We start from the raw sequence: 22,121 nt of genomic DNA, 5'->3' as shown, positions 1-22,121 counted from the left end.
ACCTGGGTACCTAATCATAATATAGTCCCAGAGATTCCTACAAAGATGATGCAAAGTAGAGAAAAGCATGACTCCATGGCCTAGCACCTAGAAGAAGTCTTTAGGAACTGTTTTGTTTCAATTCTGTATAGCTATCTATTTTCATATAAAATGTATATTTACAGCATATACCTTTTCTCAGAAGTATAGGGATAATGAACCTAGTCATCCTTACTGTATCTCTACAGAGTTGTGTAAGTTAATAAGTTCCACATTGAAAATAGTGAAAAACTTCAGGAAGAAAAGAAAATTGAAGATTACTCATACATTGGTCAAGAAAAACATCAAGTACATTTAAAGAATACATTTAGGAGAACATTAGAATCCACATGGAAACTTCTTAAGCAAACATTTCAAAATAGTGTGTTTAAGTTATATTATACAACATAAATGCCACTTAACTTGCCCCTACACTATTTTTACTTCATTAGCAGAGTAGATATAATTGCTTGAGATCAAATCATCTTGGCTAGTGATTTAATAATCCCTTTGCATTTTGGTTAATGATTATGGAAATTAACCTCTGAAAGGGCTTCTTATTTCAGTAGTATAAATTATCTTAGCTATCCCACTTTATTATACTGACATATGGCTATACCTTGAATTTTTATTAAAAGTTTATATTTTAACTACTCTTAATTATTCCTAAATTTCATCCCTTCTCTCCATTCTTTTGGCCACCTCTCTATCCTAAACTGTAGCTATTGAATACCTGAGATACAGTTAAGTATATTCTAATTAGTATTTTATGATTGATCTTGCCTCAGTTTCTTATTCTTCCAAGCTGTTCTTACGTGTTTGCCACATTAATGCTCTAAATAATCCTTTAACCAAATCAACTAAACGTGCTACTCAAAATTTTCTAACTCATTTATTTCTCTCTCTCAACATAGACCTTTAGTGACATTGGCCATGGGAGCCTAGTTGCTGGCCTCCTTGCTATCCCAGTAACATGGTGATGACTGCTCAGTCCTACCCACACCCTCTGCAAAGTTTTTCTACTAGGTTGAAGATGAACCCTTCCTCACCCTATTCCATCCTTCCAACATTTCGTATCATTCATATTGGTCATTTATGCAGCTTAGAATCCATCTCTTCCATTAAGACTTTTCTTCTGTTTGATGCACACTGATAATTCTCACTTCTGAATTCTTAACTACATTATGAATTGTTACATGCTTCCCTCTTTGATTGCATATTGCCTTCACCTACTAATTAAGATGTGCATGTCTTGACCTAGGTAAATAAAAAAAGTATAACTCCGACTCTGGAGAAATATCCTGGACCCCCTGCTATAGACTCTGTGCTTTACCATTGTATCAAGAAAAGGCGTAATGGATTAGAAAAAATATATAACACTAGTTATATATGTTTGTGATCTAAAATCTGCTATCTTAAACTGTGATCAGTCTAAAAATTGAGCTTACTAGCTGCGTTTACTTATAATTTGTCATAGCCGTGAAATTCCCATGAAAATTTAATAAAGGTAAATAGAAAAGTGATTTTGTTTTAGATGTAATACCTTACCTCATTTCAGTTTGATTTCTCTGAGGTTCTAGTCATGTGGATAGGCCAGATTTAAGTCTGCATTATTAATGTATGATTGAATCACATGAAGCCAGCAGACTGTAGCCTCAGCTTTACTTCTTGGTGATTTTACAGTTTTACTTGGCCTTTTTGCCTAATTATTACTAAGCCCCAAGATTTAATTTACAAGGTTCTGGAAAAAAAATATTAGAATATACTTAAGTAGGATTGTGCCTTTAAAAAAAAAAATTGTGCTTTTTGACTTTCTATATTTTTTAAGCTCTTAAGACTTAGTATTGAATGTTATTTTTATTACAGTAAGATTCTGTTATAAGCTAATTTGCAGTTAGGTTAATTATTATCATTGTGCAATGTAAATCCAAATAGAGTTTTGTTTACCACACCTTGATTGTAGTCAGAGAAGACCTGTTGAAATGGAAGAGAAATTAACATGGCAAGTGAATGATTTGTTTATACTGAGCATTCTCCAGGCTCATCGTGATTATGTTAGATGCCAGTCAACTTTTACGTATTAGGCATGGCAATTTAATGATCTTAATTTTGTTCATTAAAATAATTTTCCTGATGTATCAGTAAGATTAAAATTTTTACATTGGATTTTATTATCTGCCTGCTACTTAGTTACAGAATGATGAAAGTGTATGGTATGTGATGTACACAATACCACTTAATACAAATCTTGCTGTATTTGCTGCTGATTATACATCATTATAGAATGCAATGGCAGCATAAGGGAACACTGCATAGCAGAGAGAAAAATAATTTATGATGTGATTAAAAGGATACACTTATTCTGAACTGTTACATAATGTGGGATTTTTTACAAAATTTTTTTCTTTTATTTAAATCTTGCTAAGGATTTGAAGCACTCATTACCATCTGGACTTGGACTCTCAGAAACCCAAATTACATCTCATGGCTTTGACAGTACCAAAGAGGGAGTTGTTGAAGCAGGAGCCTTTCAAGGTAAGAGCCCATGTATTTGTAAAGATGGCTGGGATGGAGGATGGGAGAAATTCACCAAATGCTACCTTTATTAATAAAGCACAAGAATGAAGCCCATTCATTCTGTAATAAAACATTGATTATAAACATAATCCTTTTACTCTTAAATTTAAGTAATATAGGAATTATTTTAATATTCTTCTTTACATAAACAGATCAATGTACATAATATCACTGGTGATTATTTAAGAATTGGTTGTAAAATACTGAAATAAAAACAAAAATTATATTAGAAATATAAATGTAGATTTTAACTTGTAACCATGAAATTTATAACTACAAATCAGTGTTGATTTTTATAAATACATATTTCTTATTTTAAAGCAAATAGAAAAATGAACGTTTTACATGTTATGTAGGAGGTTTCCAGGACCACACTCATTAAAAGTGTGTATTTTAATTACTCTTAATTATTCCTAAATTTCATCCCTTCTCTCCTTTTTTTTTTTTTGAGACGGAGTTTCGCTCTTGTTACCCAGGCTGGAGTGCAATGGCGCGACCTCGGCTCACTGCAACATCCGCCTCCTGGGTTCAGGCAATTCTCCTGCCTCAGCCTCCTGAGTAGCTGTGATTACAGGCATGCACCACCATGCCCAGATAATTTTTTGTATTTTTAGTAGAGACAGGGTTTCACCTTGTTGACCGGGATGGTCTCGATCTCTTGACCTCGTGATCCACCCGCCTCGGCCTCCCAAAGTGCTGGGATTACAGGCTTGCGTCACCACACCCGGCCCCATTTTTTAAAAATATGTATTTTATTGCATTTTAGGTTCTGGGGTACACGTGAAGCACATGCAGGATTGTTGCATGGGTACATACATGGCAATGTGGTTTGCTGCCTCCATCCCCATCACCGATATCTGGCATTTCTCCCGGTGTTATCCCTCCCCATCTCCCTACCACCACTGTCCCTCCCCTAGTCCTCCCCGACAGACCTCAATGTGTGATGCTCCCCTCCCTGTGTCCATCTGTTCTCATTGTTCAGCACCCACCTATGAGTGAGAACATGCGGTGTCCTTCTCTCCATTATTTTGGCCACTTCTCTATTCTAACTGTAGCTATTGAATACCTGAGATATAGTGATATCTTATGATTGATCTTGCCTCAATTTCTGACTCTTCCAAGCTGTTCTTACATGTCTGCCAAATTAATATTCTTTAAGCATTCCTTTAACCAAATCAGAAATTTGCTAGGAGAGCTCACAGGACTTACACAGTGACACACATAGCTATGATTTCTTATAATGAGAGTAGCAAGCACAGTCAGTAAAGGCAAAAGGTATATAGACTAAGTCTGAGGAAAACTAAGCATAAGCTTCCAAGAGTCTTCTTCCAGCTTAATCACACAGGAATTGCTTAATTCCTCCAGCAGTAAGACTGACAATGTATGTGAAATTTTGCTAACTGGGGAAGCTCATTTAGAAATTCCATGCTTAGGATTTTTACTGGGGGCTGATCACATAGGTTTCTCTGTCTGTTACATACCAAGATTCTAGACTTCAGAAGGAAAGCAGGTAAGCAGCATAAACCACACTGCAGGTAAACAGCTTAAGCACAGTGAGGCACTCATAATCATTCTGGTGATGGAGGGAATCCTCCCAAAATTCAAGTTCCTACATGCCAGCCTTTCTAAGGATAGGCAGTTAGATCTGCTACGTTAACTCTTTCTGCACACATCTCATGTATGTCTGTTTTGAATAGGAAAATATTGCCTCCTTTCTTAATGCTTTTACTTGTAATAACTTTTTTAAACTTTTTTTTATTCAAGTGAAAGTAAAGCCATGTAAACATTTGGATGTGGGAAATAGATTTTCGGATGGTGCTGTAAACTAATAGCTATAGTTTTATGTTCAATTTGTTCAATTAAGTATGTTAATTTTAATGCTGCATTATAGTTTTACAAAATGAAGAAACAGTTATGTCCATGCCTTTGTAAACCATAGCCCTCTTGCAGATATTAGTATTCTTTATTTTTTATTGTACAATTGGCCAATACTTTATTCAAAGAACAATTTAGATTTTGAAGTATATTTATATTCTTTGCTATATGGGTCCTGGAAATAGAAATTTAGGATAATCCAGTATAATCTCCTCTACTTCAGGCTGTGAAATGAATGGACTTTCTACTGACATCATTTTTTTTTCTCTTTTCATTCTTATGTTTAGAAAAATAAAGGGAGCAGTCACATCAGTGTCTTAGTGATCATTCTGAAGCATCATGGCATTCTTATATCAGGGATAACTGAATTTGGAAGGGCTCACTAAGTACCTAAAACTATGAATGTTTAGAAATATAAGGCTTACTTTGCATAATTTTGCACCATTTTTTGACTAATTACCAATTCTAAAATTTAAATGTTAACATAGAATAAAAAACTAATTTTACTATTAAGATATTTTAAATGAAATTATTTAGCTGACATTTTTCCTTTTAAGTGAAATGGTATTTTACAATAATTGAAATCAGTTGGCCATTATAAACTGATATACATTAACATTAAAATGCCCATCAATTTCACTTGCTTATAGATACATCCTAATCCTTCCAACTGGAATAAGAAAATATATTTCATGATAATGGCAGTAATATATGCCTCTCTGAACTGAGTTTATAAAACATTTAAAAATCCAAACTGTATTGCTGATCAGTATATTAAGATAATCATTCTGCTGCTATGCTTAAATTAGTTAAGCATTTTTTGGAAAGTTGTGGTTGTTTTAAGATATATGTAAATAAATTGGAACGAACATGAGAACAGCACACAACGATAACAATTTGGCAAATAGGTCTCACAAAAAAATGTTAAAAGAATTAGGGCTGTGTTAGCTCTCTGGAGAGATGACTAAATGATAAATACAACTTTTTATTACTTAAACCTTTAACAAGAAGAGTATTAACCATCTACTTTTTTATCTTTCTAGCGCAAATTTAGAAGTTACAGTTAAATTAAGCTTAAAAACAACAAATATTGAAATCTACCTAACACCAAAGATGTTGCAGAATCAGTAATAGTGGAAATCATGAATAAATCAAAGTTCATAAGAGTAAAGTGTACTTGGTACCAGGGTTTTGTTTTAAAGGGGGTATCACATATGTATTCATCTTCTTAGATTTTTGTTGTTGAGATAAAATAGATCTGATTCCCCAAATTTAGTCAATTAGCAAGATCATGTATTATTAAGAGTTATTTTTTATTTGGTATTAGTGAATGATTTTAGTAACAATCATTTAAAGGGTTAAAATATTAAAGATACAGAGAAGGAATAATTACCTTGGAACGTAAATCAAAAAAGCTGAAGTCCCAGTTACATCCACACTACATCATTTGCTATTTTACTTTGGAAAGTCACATATCATTTGTTATATATATATTATACACCTCTCATTGTAATGCCATGGTATTATTTCTTAAGCAAGATTAATAAACTGTAATAACTAGAACAATAGAGCTCTGTTTCTGGGGTCAAGACATGGAAGTTCAGTAGTCTTCTTTTATTTTATACTTTCTTATTTTAGAATCCCTATTCCTTGGACAGTAGAGATACACAGTCTATTTAAAATGGTGATTGGACTGGATAACCTATTAAAATGCCTTCCAACTTAGCAAGTAACATGTAGATTAGTGATTTCTGTGTTGAATTTAATAATGGAAATAATGGTGTTAAGAACATCTGAGTCTCTAATAAGAAACTATTTTAACCTCTGAGTTTTATCATTTATCTTATAGTTTAGTGTGAGAGTTTAGACTAGTTGATTTCCATCATCCCTTCTGGTTTTAAATTTTATAATTTAACAGATTTAAAGAGACAAATGTCTCTCACTTTGAAAGTCAGTGACAGCCTATTTAGGTCTATTGCATGTCTGAATTTTAGTGTGAGCTCTAGTCCAAATTAAGGTATATTTTACACTGTTAGAACTGGTGACTGCTTCTACATCAGAATTTAGTACATATGGGATAGGACTAATTATTACTAATACTAAGTAAAGAAAGTAGATGATTCTTTCTTATTAGAAAATTTAATTATGAACTTGATGCATTGTATTTTTTCCAGAGAACTGAGGAAGAGTGTAATTGAAATACAAGTACATTATAGACATTAAAATATTCTCAGTTAAACATGGAAGGACTTTAAATTTCTTTCAGTTTTAAAAACTGTCACTCCCTCTTTTTGTTTAATGCTTGACATTAGCAGCAATGTTGGGTAGTCAGTGTTTCTTTCTTTTCTTTTTTTTTTTTTTTTTTTTTTGATTGAGACAGTCTGGCTCTGTCACTCATGTTGGAGAACAGTGGTGTGATCTCAGCTTACTGCAGCCTCCACCTCCTGGGCTCAAGGAGTTTTCCCACCTCAACCTCTGAGTACCTGGGACTACAGGCGTGTGCTACCATGCCTGGCAAGATGGGGTTTCGCCATGTTGTCCACACTGATCTTGAACTTCTGAGCTCAAGCGATCCACTTGCTTCGGACTACCAAAGTGCTGGGATTATAGGCATGACCCACTACTCCCAGCCAGTAGGCAAATTTCCTACTCTGTAGATAATTAAGGCTCAGAGATGTTTACTAATTTGCCAGGGTGCTCTTGATATCATGTGGTAGATGGAGCCAGAATTTTAAACTCAGTGTTAGAATTCAAAACTTAGTTGTGTTTATTTAAAAATTGTGTTTTTCCTCTGGTTCTCAAACTTGGTTGTGTTTGAGAATCATCTTGAGTGGCTTTTGCAAAACAATACATGCCTATTTCACTGATAATCAGTAGATCTTGTGGAGTATCCCAGGTATGTTTTAAAAGCTTCAAAAGTAATTCTTATAATGTCCAAAAATACTCTACATCAGCACCTCTCAAATTTCAAAGTACATACAAATCACCTGGGAATTCTTATGAAAATACAGGTTTGAGTTCAGTAGGTATGCAGCAGGGCCTGAGATTTTGCATTTCTAACAAGTGTCCAGGTGAATTTATGAAGGTCTCCTACATCCACATGATGAATAGCAATGAGATGCACTATGTGACATTTGATTTATGATTTGAAATTTTCGGCTACAATTCCTGTGAAGGCTATATATAATGCATTCCTATTTCTTATAAGAGATATGAAAGTATGTTTTAATATCCCTTACATACCTTTGAATTTTTACTTGAAGAGCTTTTCCTTCATATATGAGAGTAGCAAGTTATGAAATATTTACTGAAGCTTTAAATCATCTAACTATGGGACTGTATTCACATTCTGTTAACTGATTTTGGAAATGGCAGAGTTCAGTTAAAATCCTGTTTAGATGTCATCTTACCAGATTTCAGCATATAATTATGTATTTTTGTTTAGTTCTGATAGTTTGATGAAAAGTTTATATAAAAAATGAGCCTGGTAGCATACATTTATTATTTATTAGTCTTTCCCTGAAAGAAAGCAAATATATTAATTCTAATTAGTGTTTGAATATTTTAAAGGAAATATCAGTAACCCTATATTCAAAATGTGGAGGAGGAAAAGGATTTTCACAGTTAAGATGTCTACCTTTTCAGGTTCCCCAGCACTGCCGTTGCCATCTGTTATGTCTCCTAGCAGGGTTGCAGCTAGTCGACTGGCTCATCAAGGAAGTGATTTAATTGTTCCTGCAGGTATTCACTGCACTGATTGGATAAAGTCCTTCTTGCTACTGCTGAAGCTAAACTAATTTACTCAGTTTCATAATCACTTGCTTTTTATTCTTAGGTGTGTGTTATTCTGACTTTTTTGGTGGCTGCCTTATTAACAATAAAGGAAATAATTTTTCTAACTATATCCTATCTTTCTGCCTTTTGAGAGTAATTAGGCTCTATCTCATACCTGAAACTTAATCCATTTTGAAACTAAAACATTATAAAATTTGTTTTAAATCATTCTTTCTTTGCTCTGGAGACTGTAGGTTTACCATTTGATCTATCTTTGCAGCTCTGCCTTCTATTTTCAGTTAAAGGAAAAACAACGTTCAACAATTAGGTTGGTTGTTTTTAAGAATGGGTTAAGGCTGGGTGTCGTGGCTCACGCCTGTAATCCCAGCTCTTTGGGAGTCCAAGGAGGGCGGATTATGAGGTCAGGAGATGGAGACCAGCCTGGCCAACATGGTGAAACCCCGTTTTGTTTATTTTATTTATTTTTTTTTCTTTTCTTTTTTCTTTTTTTTTTCGTTTATTTTTTTTCTTTTATTTAGATTTGAAACCCATTTCTACTAAAAATACAAAAATTAGCCAGGCGTGGTAAGGCGTGCCTGTAATCCCAGCTACTCAGGAAGCTGAGGCAAGAGAATTGTTTGAATGTGGGAAGCGGAGGTTGCAGTGAGCCGAGATCGTGCCACTGCACTCCAGCCTGGTCAACACGAGTGAGACTCCATCTCAAAAGAAAGAAAAGAAAAAAAAAGAATGGGTTAAGTGGAAAAAGGTCTTGTCTTTAACTTATAAATAGTTTGCAGATTGCAACACAATGCTATTAATTTACCAGTTATACCCAATGAAAAATATTTGGGAAAATCAGTATCTTCACACTGAATATGCTCTGCACTTTACTGTAACTGGACTATAAAAATGAACTCCATATTTCTTATATGAAATGTTAACATTTACATTTTGTTTTGTGAGATTTTTGTAAATTCTTAAATGTGTTCTAATTTAATATATGATTCTTGTTCTTAGACTGTGTTAAAGCTGTGGGAAAAATTGATCTGGCTATAGGAATAAGTTGGAGAAGAAATTTTTGCTGATCCTAATTTTTCTCTTTTATTTCATTATTCTTTTAAAGTTATTAGAAATGTTCTTAAACATTTATGCTACTAATGTTTTGGGATAGAAACTATTGAAATGAAAAATATTTCAGCTATGAAAACTATTTCGGCTGTGAAAAATATTTTACTATTAGGAACTACATAGTTGTAGAGTTGCTTTCACATCATAAATTCTTAATTGTTGGAAGAGTACATTGTCAAGACTTTACACTGCTTCTTTATTCATATGGCTCTCTTTGATTTTCTTGCCCTTTTTTTTGTAGTCTCTTGAGAAAACAGAGGTACAGTGTAGGTCTTGTTTCAACCCAGCTTTCAAAGTCTCCAAAATTATAGTGACATTCTATTGTTCTAGTCCACCTATTACAGTGCAAGATCACTGTGGGGAATATGTAGCCTTTTAGATTTTTATTGACCAAAAAAGTTCCTTTTTAGCATCATTAGAGTTTAAGATTAGTTGTGGAAATTTTATTTTTTCTTGAAGTAAACGGCAGCTTATCTAGAAAATAAGGCTGATTGCAGCAGGTGTGTTTTTTGTTTGTTTAAAGAAGTCAGATAAATCACATGGCATTTGTGTTTAACATACAGAAATGTTCTTTAAGCAATTAGGAAACTATCCTCAGCAATTCCAGGAAGTTCTAGTTCTTTACTTAGTGGGAACCTTTTTTATGTTTTTAGATGCACAAGTATTTTAATTTGAACAATGTCAGTGTTTTATTTTCTTTCCCTACTTGTCTTTATCCGGATTGTGTTTTTATCTTTTGTTATTTTGCAGGTGGCCAGAGAACACAGACAAAAAGTGGACCAGTTATTCTAGCAGATGAAATTAAAAATCCTGCAATGGAAAAGTTAGAACTTGTTAGAAAATGGAGTCTAAACACTTATAAGGTTTGTAATTATTTATGTTTCCACCCTAAATGACTCTAAAAAATTTTATTTATATGTTTATTCAAGTCATTATGTTGCAATTAAATGAATATGGAGAAGAGAAAAATACCATCTAAACATGGTGGAAATACAGTTGGAAAATGAAGTATTTGTTTTATTACTGATCTTTGAATGTAATTTAAGAATTTAGTACAAAAGAGTTAAAAAGCTATTGAAATGATTATTAACAGATAATGTACATAATTGAAGACATGTACTGCTTTGGAGTTTATTTAGCTGTAGAGCTACTATAGATACATTTGCTCCTTTCTCTCCTTTTGATACTTTGTAGGAGCTGAAGGTCAAGAGAGGTGTCTTTGTTCTCCAAAGTTTGAAATTCTCTGATTTTACTATAATAACTAAGCATTAACTATATGGGCAACACCAGATCGCAAATGAGTTGTGTTTCTAAAATTTGTTAACATTCTTAGTTGCATTGCTTCAGATGAATTGGTGATTATTTTTCTTATGCCCTCCATAAAACAAGCAGATTATTTAACCCATATTGTATTTGATGTATTACAAACAGCTCAACCCCCAAATCCCCTTAGTACCTTTTGAATTTTAACAGGGACAAGACAGTAGAATTCGTGGAATAGTTAGGATGAAAGCTCTAGCAGCTCAGGGTAGAACATTAGCCATAATTCTCTTTATATTCATGAACTGATTGTGGGTCTAGTGATTGGTAAATTAGTAATTGTCTATATTTTTATACAGAGCAGGTCTCTCTTACATCTCAGAAGTGAATTTATTCTTTCAGTTAATGCCTTAAAAATATGATCTAGAAGTCTTCCACAAAAGCATAGGTTTTCTTAAGATGATAAAAGGTCCCTGAAACATGTTACATGAAGCTTTCCAAAAATTATTTAACTCATGTCAGTGTAGAATCTGAGAAATGCCAATGGTAGTCTTCAAAAAGTGACGCCTGCTTAAACTAAACTGTTCTCAAATATTCACAGATTTCTACTCCATCTTCTTGCTGATTGCACATATCCAGTCAGTCATTAAGTTCTGTGGATTCTGCCTCCTTAATATTCTTTCACCTTTTCCCCTATTCTCCATCCCAGCCTTCACAGCCATAGTTCATATTTATTATTCTCTCTTATTACTATAACAACTTCTTAACCAATTCTCTTAGATTACATATTTGATTCTGCCTAATGTGGGTTCATCCTTGCTTAAAATCCTTCAGTTGATCCCCACTGTCTTTGGAATAGGATGAGTCTGATATACTTTTCCAACTTTGTCTCTTACTACTATTCTTTTCTATGTATGGATCAAGTGATCCATACCAAATAACCCAGAAACTTCCCAAACAATCTGTGCTTTCTCACACTTCTATAACTTTGTCATGAGGTTATATTTGCCTACTGCTTGGAATTCCCCTTCGTTTTACTTGGTCATCTTTCATACGAGACTGAGCACGTTTAAACTTTTGTTCATTTGAACCTGCCTCTCATGCTGTTTAGTTGATGTTTTCCTTGTTTGTTATCTATTTGTTCCTATGTGTCTGTGTGGCGTTATGTTTTTTTCTTCTATCTCTTGCCTCTTTTCTTCCATCTCTCATCTCTACAATAATCTGAGTTGAATCACTATTAAGATTCCATATTTATCTCTTATATTAATGTGCCACATTTAGCCTATTAAAAATTTGTGTTGATGAAAATGACAACTCTTTAAAATGTACATATGGTATAATACTATGTGAAGGAGGCATTATTTTCTTTAAACTTTGTTTTTAAATGACAATTTTTTTCATAGAACTTAACTTGGACATTTTGATCTAGGTCTGACTTATATGATTTTATAGAGTTAATAGTCCAGTGTATCCAGGGCTGACATATTCCTCTAAACCAAAAAAAATTCATAATGTAATAACCTTATGGGGTCTACATGACTCTCTGCGTTGTTACTGCTTTTTGACCTTTTCAGCTCAATTTTTTTTTTTTGAGATGGAGTCTTGCATTGTTGCCTGGGCTGGAGTGCAATGGTGCGATTTCGGCTCACTGCAACCTCTGCCTCTTGGGTTCATGAATTCTCCTGCCTCAGCCTCCCAAGTAATTGGGATTACAGGCACACACCACCACACCTGGCTAATTTCTTGTATTTTTAGTAGAGACAGGGTTTCGCTGTGTTGGCCAGACTGGTCTTGAACTCCTGACCTCATGATCTGCCCACCTCAGCCTCCCAAAGTGCTGGAATTACAGGCATGAGCCACTGCACCTGGCCTCAGCTCAAATTTTAGCTAATGTTGGGCATTCGTTGGCATTTGGATAATGCTTCAAATACTGATTCTGATTTGGTTGATTTAAGACTGTGCTTGTTATCCATTTTACTTGTTTTTGTTTGTAGACAGAGTCTCACTCTGTTAACCCAGGCTCTAGTGTAGTGGTGTGATCATGGCTCACTGCAGTCGTAATCACCTGGGCGCAAGTGGTCCTCCCACCTCAGCCTCCTGAGCAGCTGGGAATACAGGTGGGCATCACCACTCCTGGCTAATTTCTTATTTTTTTCGAGATGGAGTCAACATTTGTTGATCAGGGTGGTCTCAAACTCCTGGGTTCAAGCAGTCCTCCCATCTCAGCCTCCCAAAGTGCAGGGATTTACAGGTGTTGAGCCACCACACCGGCCCCATTTTCTCTCAAATAACTTGATTCTGCTTTAGGTTCTGGGGTACATGTGCAGAACATGCAGGATTGTTGCATAGGTACATACATGGCAATGCGGTTTGCTGCCTCCATCCCTGTCACCTATATCTGGCATTTCTCCCTATGTTATCCCTCCCCAACTTCCTATCCCCAGCTGTCCCTCCCCTAGTCCCCCCAAACAGGCCCCAGTGGGTTATGCTCCCCTCCCTGTGTCCATGTGTTCTCATTGTTCAACACCCGCCTGTGAGTGAGAACATGCAGTGTTTGATTTTCTGTTCTTGTGTCAGTTTGCTGAGAATGATGTTTTCCAGATTCATCCATGTCTCTACAAAGGACATGAACTCATCTTTTTTATGGCTGCATAGTATTCCATGGTGTGTATGTGCCACATTTTCCTTGTCCAGTCTATCATTGATGGACATTTGGGTTGGGTCCAAGTTTTTGCTATTGTAAACAGTGCCACAGTGAACATATGTATGCATGTATCTTTATAATAGAATGATTTATAATCCTTTGGATATATACCCAGTAATTGGATTGCTGGGTCAAATGGAATTTCTATTTCTAGGTCCTTGAGGAATTGTCACACTGTCTTCCACAATGGTTGGACTAATTTACACTCCCACCAACAATGTAAAAGTGTTCCTATTTCTCCACATCCTCTCCAGCATCTGCTGTCTCCAGATTTTTTAATGATTGCCATTCTAACTGGCATGAGATGGTATCTCAATGTGGTTTTGATTTGCATTTCTGTAATGACCAGTGATGATGAGCATTTATTCATATGTTTCTTGGCCTCATATATGTCTTCTTTTGAAAAGTGTCTGTTCATATCCTTTGCCCATTTTTGAATAGGTTTGTTTTTTTTCTTGTAAATCTGTTTTAGTTCTTTATAAATTCTGGATATTAGCCCTTTGTCATATGGGTACACTGCAAAAATTTTTTCCCATTCTCTTGGTTGCTGGTCACTCTAATGATTGTTTCTTTTGCTGTACAGAAACTCTGGAGTTTAATTAGATCCCATTTGTCTATTTTGGCTTTTGTTGCCAATGCTTTTGGTGTTTTAGTCATGACGTCCTTGCCTATGCCTATGTCCTGAATGGTTTTACCTAGGTTTTCTTCTAGGGTTTTTATGGCCTTAGGTCTTATGTTTAAGTCTTTAATCCATCTGGAGTTAATTTTAGTGTAAGGTATCAGGAAGGGGTCCAGTTTCTGCTTTCTGCACATGGCTAGCCAGTTTTCCCAACACCATTTATTAAACAGAGAATCCTTTCCCCATTGCTTATTTTTATCAAGTTTATCAAAGATCAGATAGGTGTAGATGTGTGGCGTTACCTCCGAGGCCTCTGTTGTGTTTCATTGGTCTATATGTCTGTTTTGGTACCAGTACCTTGCTGTTTTGATTACTGTAGCCTTGTAGTATAGTTTGAAGTCAGGTAGCGTGATGCCTCCAGCTTTGTTCTTTTTGCTTAGAATTGACTTGGCTATGTGGGCTCTCTTTTGGTTCCATATGAAGTTTAAGGTGGTTTTTTCCAGTTCTGTGAAGAGAAGGTCATAGGTAGCTTGATGGGGATAGTGTTGAATCTGTAAATTACTTTGGGCAGTATGGCCATTTTCACAATATTGATTCTTTCTAACCATGAGCATGGAATGTTTTTCCATCTCTTTGTATCCATTCTTATTTCCTTGAGCAGTGGTTCCTAGTTCTCCTTGAAGAGATCCTTTACATCCTTTGTTAGTTGTATTCCTAGGTATTTTATTCTCTTTGTAGCAATCATGAATGACAGTTCGTTCTTGATTTAGCTCTCTTTAAGTCTGTTATTGGTATTACATAGGAATGCTTGCGATTTCTGCACATTGATTTTGTATCCTGAGACTTTGCTGAAGTTGCTTATCAGTTTCAGGAGATTTTGGGCTGAGACGATGGGGTCTTCTAAGTATACAATTATGTCGTATGCAAATAGAGACAATTTGGCTTCCACCTTTCCTATTTGAATGCCCTTTATTTCTTTTTCTTGCCTGATTGCTCTGGCTAGAACTTCCAGTACTATATTGAATAGGAGTGGTGAGAGAGGGCATCCTTATCTAGTGCTAGATTTCAAAGGGAATGCTTCCAGTTTTTGCCAATTCAATATGATATTGGCTGTGGGTCTGTTGTTAAATAGTTTTTATTATTTTGAGATACGTTCCGTTCATACCTAGTTTATTGAGAGTTTTTAGCCTAAAGGGCTGTTGAATTTTGTCAAAGGCCTTTTCTGCATCAATTGAGATAATCATGTGGTTTCTGTCTTTGGTTCTGTTTATGTGGTGGATTACATTTATAGACTTGCATATGTTGAACCAGCCTTGCATTTCCTGGTTGAAGCCTACTTGATCATGATGGTTAAGCTTTATAATGTGCTGTTGCAATCAGTTTGCCAGTATTTTATTGAAGAATTTTGTGTCTATGTTTATCATGGATATTGGCCGGAAGTTTTCTTTTCTTGTTGGGTCTCTGCCAGGTTTTGATATCAGGATGATGTTGGTCTCATAAAATGATTTGGGAAGGACCCTCTTTTTGGATTGTTTGGAATAGTTTCAGAAGGAGTAGTACCAGCTCCTCTTTGTATGTCTGGTAGAATGCAGCTGTGAACCCATCTGGACCTGGGCTTTTTTTGGTTGGTAGACTATTAATTGCTGCCTCAACTTCAGCCCTTGTTACTGGTCTATTCAGGGTTTCGACTTCTTCCTGGTTTAGGTGTGGGAGGGTGCAAGTGTCCAGGAGTTTATCCATTTCTTCCAGGTTTACTGGTTTGTGTGCATAGAGTTGTTTGTACTAATCTCTGATGGTAGTTTGTATTTCTGTAGAATCTGTGGTGATATCCCCTTTATTGCTTTATATTGCATCTATTTGATTCTTCTCTCTCTCTTTTTTTTTAAATTAATCAGGCTAATGGTCTGTCTATTTTGTTGATCTTTTAAAAAAACCAGATCCTGGATTTATTAATTTTTGAAGGTTTTTTTGTGTCTCTGTCTCCTTCAGTTCTGCTCTAATCTTAGTTATTTCTTGTCTTCTGCTAGCCTTTGAGTTTTTTTTTCTTTTGCTTGCTCCTCTTGCTCTTTCAGTTTTGATGTTAGGGTGTCAATTTTAGATCTTTCCTTGCTTCTTCTGTGGGCATTCATTGCTGTAAAGTTTCCTCTAGACACTGCTTTAAATGTGTCCCAGAGATTCTGGTACATTGTCTCTTTGTTCTCGTTAGTTTCAAAGAACATCTTTATTTCTCCCTTCATTTCATTGTTTATCCAATCAACATTCAAGAGCCAGTTGTTTAGTTTCCATGAAGTTGTGCAGTTCTGAATGAGTTTCTTAATCCTGAGTTCTAACTTGATTGCACTGTGGTCTGAGAGACTGTTTGTTATGATTTCCATTCTTTTGCATTTGCTGAGGAGTGATTACTTCCAATTATGTGGTCAATTTTAGAGTAGGTGTGATGTGGTGCTGAGAAGAATGTATATTCTGTGGATTTGGGGTGGAGAGTTCTGTAGTGTCTAGTAGGTGGATCAGTTGAGCCCAGGAGTTTGAGATCAGCCTAGGCAACATAGCAAAACCCCATCTCTACTAAAAACACAAAAAATTTACTGGGCATGGTGGTACATGCCTGTAATCCCAGCTTCTTGGTAGGCGGAGACATGAGAATCACCTGAACCTGGGAGGCGGAGGTTGCAGTGAGCCAAGATCGGACCACTGCACTTCATCTAACTTGGGCGACGGAGCAAGACTCCATCTCAGAAACACACACGCACACACACACACACACACAAATATATATATGTGTGTTTCTGTATTATTTCTGGGGCAGAATGCAATAACAATATAATACAATGCTATCTGGGCAAAAGTAAAAAACTCAGTAATATCTCTTCCTCTTTCCCCCCTCCTTTCATTCTTCCTCTTTCTTCTTTCTTTCTTTCATTCCTCATTCATACACACATATATACAAGTAATTTAAGGGGGAAGACAGAAGTAAAAGAGCATTTGACAACAATAAGAGAGTAGTATTTTAGTGTTCTTATCATTCCTGTATTAACAGCCTATATTAGTCTTAGTGCTAAAATCTCTGTTTTAAGTAATCTACTGAAATGTACTAAACTTGCAAAATAATTATGTGAGCGAGTTTTTATGGCAGTATGTAAGTTTGCTAGATAAGTCTTAAAATGTCCTTTGATTAGTAATCATTATTAGATACATATGGTGAATTTACTTTCCAGGTCCTAATCAGTTAAGGAAGCTGACAGTTCTCAGTTTTTTAGACTAGCTTGTTTGAATCCAAAAAAATGGTATATGCCTTATGCTCTAGCATTTATATTTTGTTTTGTTTTTTCTTTCTAAACAAAATACATCTTCAACTTTTAGTGTACTCGACAAATTATCTCTGAGAAGCTAGGCCGTGGCTCAAGAACTGTGGACCTTGAACTTGAAGCTCAAATTGATATATTAAGGGATAACAAGAAAAAATATGAAAATATTTTAAAACTGGCTCAAACATTGTCGACCCAGCTTTTCCAGATGGTACATACCCAAAGGCAACTTGGAGATGCATTTGCTGACCTGAGTTTGAAGTCACTAGAACTTCATGTAAGATTATTTTAAATAAGTATTAAGGATGGGGGAAAATGATAATAGAAGTGTTCTAAGAAGTAATTTGTTATATTTGTGATTTTCTGATCTTAATGAAAATGGAATTCTCAGATTTTCTTTTAAGATATTTTATGGCTGGGCACGGTGGCTCACGCCTGTAATCCCAGCACTTTGGGAGGCCAAAGCAGGTGGATCACGAGCTCAAGAAACTGAGACCATCCTGGCCAACATGGTAAAACCCTGTCTCTACTAAAAAATACAAAAAATTAGCTGGGTGTGGTGGCGCACGCCTGTAGTCCCAGCTACTCGGGAGGCTGAGGCAGGAGAATTGCCTGAACCCAGGAGGCGGAGGTTGCGGTGAGCCGAGATTATGCCACTGCACTCCAGCCTGGCACCTGGTGACAGAGCAAGACTCTGTCTCAAAAAAAAAAGAGAGATTTTATATCACTTTAGGAAGGCCCAACTGACTTCTGTTAACTTTACTTTTTATGAATTAGTGTATATATGTAAATCTTTTATATTTTTCTTTCTGTTTAATTTTTTATTTTGCCTTTTACTTAATGAATATTAGCAGTTACTGTTGTAATATGTTGTGTTAACTTTTTCTAAAAGTTGTAAAAAATTTTTTTCTGTATTCTTTTTCCAGTAACATTATATAGACTCCAGTGTATAACTTGGTTTGTGGAAATTTGATGCCAAAAATATTAAGCTGTCCTGTCTTTCATTTTAGTTTTTATATGCATTGATTGATAATCTTTTTATGTAGTCCTTTATTTGCCAATATTTGCAAATCAAAGTCTATAATACTTTGAAGACTTGAGTCCAGAGTGGAGTTACATGGACATCTCTTAAATAGAAAATGCTTTTAGGATAATAAAGATAATTTTACTTTCCTGCTATTTTCTGAATTATTGAATACTTTGTCACCTAAGAAATATAGTTACAGCTATTGCACTAGCATTAAATTTGTACCTTCTAAGATTCTAATTAATTTAAAATTACATTATTTGTTTCCATTGAAATTGAGAAGTGTTTTATAACAAACTGGAGAATTATCAAATTAAATGATATATCTTATGTGATCAATTTTTTTATTTGGTTAGGTGCATTCCTGATTAATCTGTCAATTAGTAAAACTTGGACTGGAAAGCTTTTACTGCTAAACATACGGAGCTGGAGCTAGTTCTTGCCATATCTGAAGGAGTCATGTGTAATGTTTACTGCACCAAGATGCAGTTTGTTCAAAAAGAATGAACTAAATCGGGTGTCAAGTGATCCTTCCTCACTTGTGTGCCTAGAGAAACCTGAGCTGGGAGTCAACTAGTCACCAAGTTTACAAAGAAATGTGTATTGTTAATATTTATACTTTGAGGAGATTCAGTCAAAACACAAAAAATTTATACTTTGTTTTATGTCTGAAAGTTTTAACCAATTATTACCTAATTTGGCTGTGATAGTTACAGTTTCTCTGATTAATAATCTGCTATATTTTTCTTTCTAACATCTGTGCTTATAGCATAATAGAAACAAAATGTAGAAATGAATATATTCTTTCTACTACAAAGTAACTTATAAAAATTATTTTGCTTTTAGCTATGTATCTGAGCTGATGACAATTTTGGCTTATTAGACTTTTTCAGTAATTATTATAGCTAGATGTGATTTACATTTTTTTAAATTTAAAGATTTATATTTAAAATTCTATATAAAATTATATCTTAAAAATCTATAATTTTAAAGATTTATATAGCTAACTGTGATTTTAGTTCTTTTAAAGATTGAAAGAAAAAGTAAAACTGCTACAGCTAGATCTCTAAATCACATATTTTCCCATTAGCGGTGTGCTTGAGATTTTTAAGTCACTAATTTATTACTGGATGAATTAAGGCATCTTCTTTGTTTTAGGAAGAATTTGGCTATAATGCAAATACCCAGAAGCTGCTGGCTAAAAATGGAGAGACTCTTCTTGGGGCCATTAATTTTTTCATTGCTAGTGTGAACACTTTGGTGAATAAAACAATTGAAGATACATTAATGACTGTGAAACAGTATGAAAGTGCCAGGTAAGTATATTGTTTGTTTTACAGATGGCATGTAATTCTGTTAAGTTTTTGGCTACAAACAACAGAAACCAACTCTGGCCAATTTAAGCAGGAAAAAAATACTGGAAAGTTATAGTATACCTCCACAGAACTGGCAGAAAGGGAGAGGACAGGATTCTAGAAAAAACCAAGAACCAAAGCCAAGTTAAGTCTCAGAAGAATCTAATTAGGACCCTTATGCCATAGAATCTAATTAGGACCCTTATTCTATGGCAGTACTTGATGCTGCCACAGCTACCATAAATAATTTTCTAAAGGCCCAAAAATACTTGCTTCATTGCCTTGAGATTATCTGAGCCCTGGTCATGTGCCCAAACCCTGCTTTCTAATGAATAGGGAAATGAAAGATTTTCTAACTCTGGCTTCTTTAGAAGAGGACAGGGCCCTATCTTCTACCAGGCAGGTACTACATGGTCCTCTATAATGTGGCCTAAATTTACCTTTCATCCTTATTATCACTGCTTCCACAATAGCCAGACTCACACTTTCAGTTTCTATTGAATAAATAAGCTAATTTCACCTCTGTCATTTTTGTTAGGATACCGGTCATCTTCCATTTATCCAGATTATAACAAGCCTTCAAACCCTTTCAAATTTTACCTTTTATATAAATTAAGTATTTGACTTATGTTTTGATAGCTGTTTATAATGCAGTGTTTTTATACATTCTATTTTAATGGGTTTTTATACATCCATGTTCATATATATATGTATATATAAAATTTCCCTGTCTCGTAACTATCTAGTTAAATGGTGAACAAAATATGTATAAATAAATACTTTGAAAGGTCTAAAATGTGGCAGACCTATAATAGCCTTTTCATATTTTGATTCCAGGCCCAATTTTTTCCCCATTTGCCCTCCTACTTTTATTTAAATATCATTCTAGTCCCCTTTGAGATTTTTTTTCTTTTGAACACCCAAAATTTTTATTTTTCATTACACTTTTTATAGCATAGTTGAAGATAAACTTTACCTTTTAGAAGGATAACTTTACCCTTTGTCCTCTGATCCTAGTTTAATGGTATGAGAAATGCCTGTAAAAACTCCAAACTCATCTAGTCTTTTTGCAATTGAGTGCTTATTAAATATATATTTCCTTGCACTTCAATTAAGTAAAAAGACCAAATCATTTGGAAAAGCTAATTTTTGATGTTTTCACAGGAAGAGATGCTTCTGTCCCATCCCAAGTTTATTTTGTCATTTTCCATTTAGTATTAACATGAGATTCTTAATGACTCGAAAATGAAGGTCAAACAGCTGTGGTTGTATGGAGGGGTAAGAGTGAGGATTGCTGTTGGTAAGATAGCCGTGGAAATCTTTTCAATAACGTTCTCAGTAGTTGGTTTTTCAGTCTTGATGTAAATCTTTTCATGGAAATTGTATTTTCAAAGGGTTCATTATGTATATGAATTTAAAAATTCATTTATATGTTTTATTGGATTATTTTCTAAATTTGTTCCTTATTCATAATGTCATAATTTGTTCATAATTATGTACTCTTTTATCTCTAATCATTTTAAATATTCTTATTTTCCAGTCTAATTGTTTTAACATTTATGGTTTTTTTTATTTGTTTTGTTTTTTTTTTTGAGACGGAGTTTTGCTCTTGTTACCCAGGCTGGAGTGCAATGGCGCGATCTCGGCTCACTGCAACCTCCGCCTCCTGGGTTCAGGCAATTCTCCTGCCTCAGCCTCCTGAGTAGCTGGAATTACAGGCGCGTGCCACCGTGCCCAGCTAATTTTTTTTTGTATTTTTTTTAGTAGAGATGGGGTTTCACCATGTTGACCAGGATGGTCTTGATCTCTTGACCTCATGATCCACCCACCTCGGCCTCCCAAAAATTTATGGGTTTTAAAGATGAATATTGTTTTCTTCTGAAAGTACCCCCACTACCTCCTAATTAAGAACTTTGTGGATCTAGATTGTTTCTCTACTTTGGAATTGCCTACCTATCTTGAAATATGTTTTAGTTAATAATAATCTCTTTCTCTTTAGCTCTTATTTCTAAACGTTTTATAATTAATTTGTAGAGGAGAAAAATAACACTCTAGAAGTTAAATGGTTTGCTCACTTGTAGTCAATTTCAAAGCCAACATGAGAACCCATTGTTTCCATATGGTTCACATTTTATCAATAGGCCTTATACCTGAGTATTAGTGCCCTAAGTATAATGTGATATAAGATCTCAGTTTATAAAATGCAGTATATAGGTTCATTTGGAACTTTTGAACAAAATTATAAATCAAGTTACATGTTCTTGGTAGCTGGTTTCTTAAAGCCCTCACACAGCCTCTGTGTATACTTTAAAAAACAACAATAATGACCTCATCCCATAATTTATCCTTTTTTATTCCAATTACAAAATATGATCTTATGAAGCTTAGCTTGGGGTTTGACTTTCCTGTTGTATATGAAGTAGCTGTGAAATTGGCTAGTTGTTAAAACTAAAACATTGCCTACTGATGGATAATAGTC

At 34.8% G+C, this 22,121-nt stretch overlaps 1 protein-coding gene across 8 annotated transcripts in view; it reads left to right on the top strand.

Moving 5' to 3' along the window:
- Positions 1 to 22,121, top strand: part of ARFIP1 (ARF interacting protein 1) — a 125,587-nt gene that overhangs the window by 77,337 nt on the left and 26,129 nt on the right. For 4 of the 8 annotated variants that reach the window (XM_002745391.6, XM_035292852.3, XM_035292855.3 and 1 more), the window contains 5 exons: positions 2,445 to 2,553; positions 8,116 to 8,211; positions 10,123 to 10,235; positions 17,316 to 17,537; positions 19,446 to 19,603. In XM_002745391.6, the coding sequence (XP_002745437.1) occupies positions 2,445 to 2,553; positions 8,116 to 8,211; positions 10,123 to 10,235; positions 17,316 to 17,537; positions 19,446 to 19,603 (698 nt within the window). The remainder of the gene's footprint in view (positions 1 to 2,444; positions 2,554 to 8,115; positions 8,212 to 10,122; positions 10,236 to 17,315; positions 17,538 to 19,445; positions 19,604 to 22,121) is intronic. The other 4 variants (XM_002745392.6, XM_035292854.3, XM_078367839.1 and 1 more) reach the window with 1 other exon arrangement.

The sequence above is a fragment of the Callithrix jacchus genome, chromosome 3 (genome assembly GCF_049354715.1).
Source record: "Callithrix jacchus isolate 240 chromosome 3, calJac240_pri, whole genome shotgun sequence".
In the NCBI taxonomy this organism is placed as follows: domain Eukaryota; kingdom Metazoa; phylum Chordata; class Mammalia; order Primates; family Cebidae; genus Callithrix; species Callithrix jacchus.
This window is presented reverse-complemented; position numbering and strand designations above follow the sequence as displayed.